The sequence below is a fragment of the Mytilus californianus genome, unplaced genomic scaffold (genome assembly GCF_021869535.1).
Source record: "Mytilus californianus isolate M0D057914Y unplaced genomic scaffold, xbMytCali1.0.p SCAF_8, whole genome shotgun sequence".
In the NCBI taxonomy this organism is placed as follows: Eukaryota; Metazoa; Mollusca; class Bivalvia; order Mytilida; family Mytilidae; genus Mytilus; species Mytilus californianus.
The window spans coordinates 106,669,965-106,672,404 of NW_026262734.1; the positions used below are offsets into that span (position 1 = coordinate 106,669,965).

A 2,440-nucleotide genomic window follows, 5' to 3' on the forward strand; every position below is an offset into this window, starting at 1 on the left:
CTTGACGACAGTGATTGCACATGTTAAAAAAGTATCAATAAAAATATCAAACTCTAAGGCAATTAAAAAAGGGAAGTCCATAAAAACTGACAAAATCAAACGTGAGCCTTTATCAACTAAAGGAACAAAAGGAAAACATTCGTTATATTCTTGACTTGGTACAGGTATTTTCCGAAGAAAATGGTGGGTTAAACCTGGTTTTATAGCAAGTTAAAACTCCTACTTGTACGACAGTCATTTACAGTACCGTTATATTGACAAAACAGACATCATTGGTGATTGCGACAATATTTGGGATCCAACAGACAAAACTGTGTAAATATACATTATTGTTATTGTAGTTGATAGTTAATCTGTCAAAGACGCCAATAAAACATGTGCTTGTTGTTGATAGTGCAAACAATGTATTAAAGCTTATTGCCGTACTAGTATATAGTATCCCGACTAGGTAAAAATGAAGTTAAATATAAGTACAAGGGTAAACAAAATGAAAACAACACTGTAAAATCTCTTGATACTTAACCTGATAGTAAAAATAATAACAAAATATGTATCTGTTATTTATTTAAATATGTTCTGATGGATATTCCGCAAAAAGATGCGTACTTCAAGAGCATTAATTAAATATATTATACAAGTGAAAACTGTTTTTGATTATCTTTTTGTCCTCGTACAACACATCTTTGAAATAAATGGATAAATTATTGCAATAACATGTCACAGATGTTATGAGATGTATATACTAGAATTTCACTTCACAAACTTTCAATCCGTAAGTAGCGATTTTGTTAAAATGCTCTTTTCCATTATTATATTCATAAAGTAAACGATGAAATCGACGCATGTAGATATTGTCCGTTCCATCGAAAATGTTAAAAAAAAATTGTCTCTCCAAATATCAGATGTTTCACAATCAAAAATTAAAACTTAAAATACAACGATTGAATCAATCAAATAAGTCTATAATATACGCCTCGTACATAGTGTAAAATAAGTATTAAGTGTCGAACTTGACAAAAACCATAAAACAATTGAGAGAAATCACCTAATCCTTCTAATAATAAGTGTCTACCGGAAAGGAAAATTATGTGTGGGAATATCAATTAATACTTCTGTGTATATTTCTAATTATACAATACTAAAATAAAGTTTCCAATTTGTCAGACAGAGGCTAGGTTATCTGCTTTAGTCGCCACTTACAAATTGAACCGAATCAGTTGTTAAATTAAATGATTTCCAATTTATAAAAATAGAATGCCTCCGTAGAACACGGTATATATATTGATACAACAATACTGCATCTAAGGAATAACATTAATAACAACAACTATAGACAAGAAGACAAGAAGCCTAAATAAGTGCTCCAGAAAATATACAAGATGTATTTTATCGATGTAAGCAACAATAGTTAAATGTTTTGGTTATTCAGCAATTAAGTCTTTATATTACGATCATAGAATATTTTCATTTATATCTAGTGGCAATAGATAGTATATTTGAAATCCTGAACTAGTTAATCAAACTGCAATAGAACATTTTTAATAACTTTTCAAATGATGAACGAATTTCTAAATTACCTCTGCACCAGTCTAAACTTTTATCTGTTCTAACAAACTTGATAACACAATTATATTTATTTTTTCATTTTATTTCCAGATTTTTAAAGTTGTCTTTGTATACATTACCTGTTGTACCGTGTCTGTTAATAGCGCACCAACATGTACAGAACCTACAAACTTACAAGCTAAATTCAACAGATTAAACGGAGGTATAGACACCAGGACATTATTATTCACGGAAGGTTGGAAAAACGACACACTGGACAGTGATTTTGAACAACTGGTAAAAATAGGCGAAAATAAAACTCAAAGCAGCTGTCCTTCGACTTCTTTAAAAGGATCCAATCTCCCATTAATGGTACGTACATCATGTCCTTGGTTTTTAGAGAGAACGCAATACAGTGCTGAAACATATCCCCATGAACACTATAAAGCTACTACTAAATGTACTAAGTGTATAGATGCTTCTGGAGATCAAAAATGTTCACCAATTCAACAGAAAATCCAGATATTAAAACGAGCAGGTTGTGAAAATGGATTTTACAAATATGAAATAACAGATACCTATATTCCAGTAGCTTATGTATGCGAACAGCCAAGAGAAGTCGTAAATGATGTACAAATAACCACTGCCCGACCTCCAGTTGATTGACCAGTTGAAATGTAAGGTCCGTGATATTCAACACATTTTTCCAAAGTTATTGGACCAAACATTGTAATGTCCTATGGACATATATGGTTGTATATTTATGATATTAAATTGTTAAATACTCTCATTAACGGTAAGATAAGTGCAATATCCGTCCGCAATGAAACTGTTCACTGCCTTTGCATGTTAAAAGACACATATGCTAGTATGTTATTTGTTTCCGAGAAAAAAT

At 31.0% G+C, this 2,440-nt stretch overlaps 1 protein-coding gene across 1 annotated transcript; it reads left to right on the top strand.

Annotated features, from left to right (window-relative positions):
• The first annotated feature begins 733 nt into the window (after positions 1 to 733).
• Positions 734 to 2,211, top strand: LOC127712959 (uncharacterized). Its single transcript, XM_052219543.1, has 2 exons — positions 734 to 772; positions 1,657 to 2,211. Exons 1-2 carry the CDS (start codon positions 734 to 736, stop codon positions 2,209 to 2,211), a joined length of 594 nt encoding a protein of 197 aa, XP_052075503.1.
• The last annotated feature ends 229 nt before the right edge of the window (positions 2,212 to 2,440 follow it).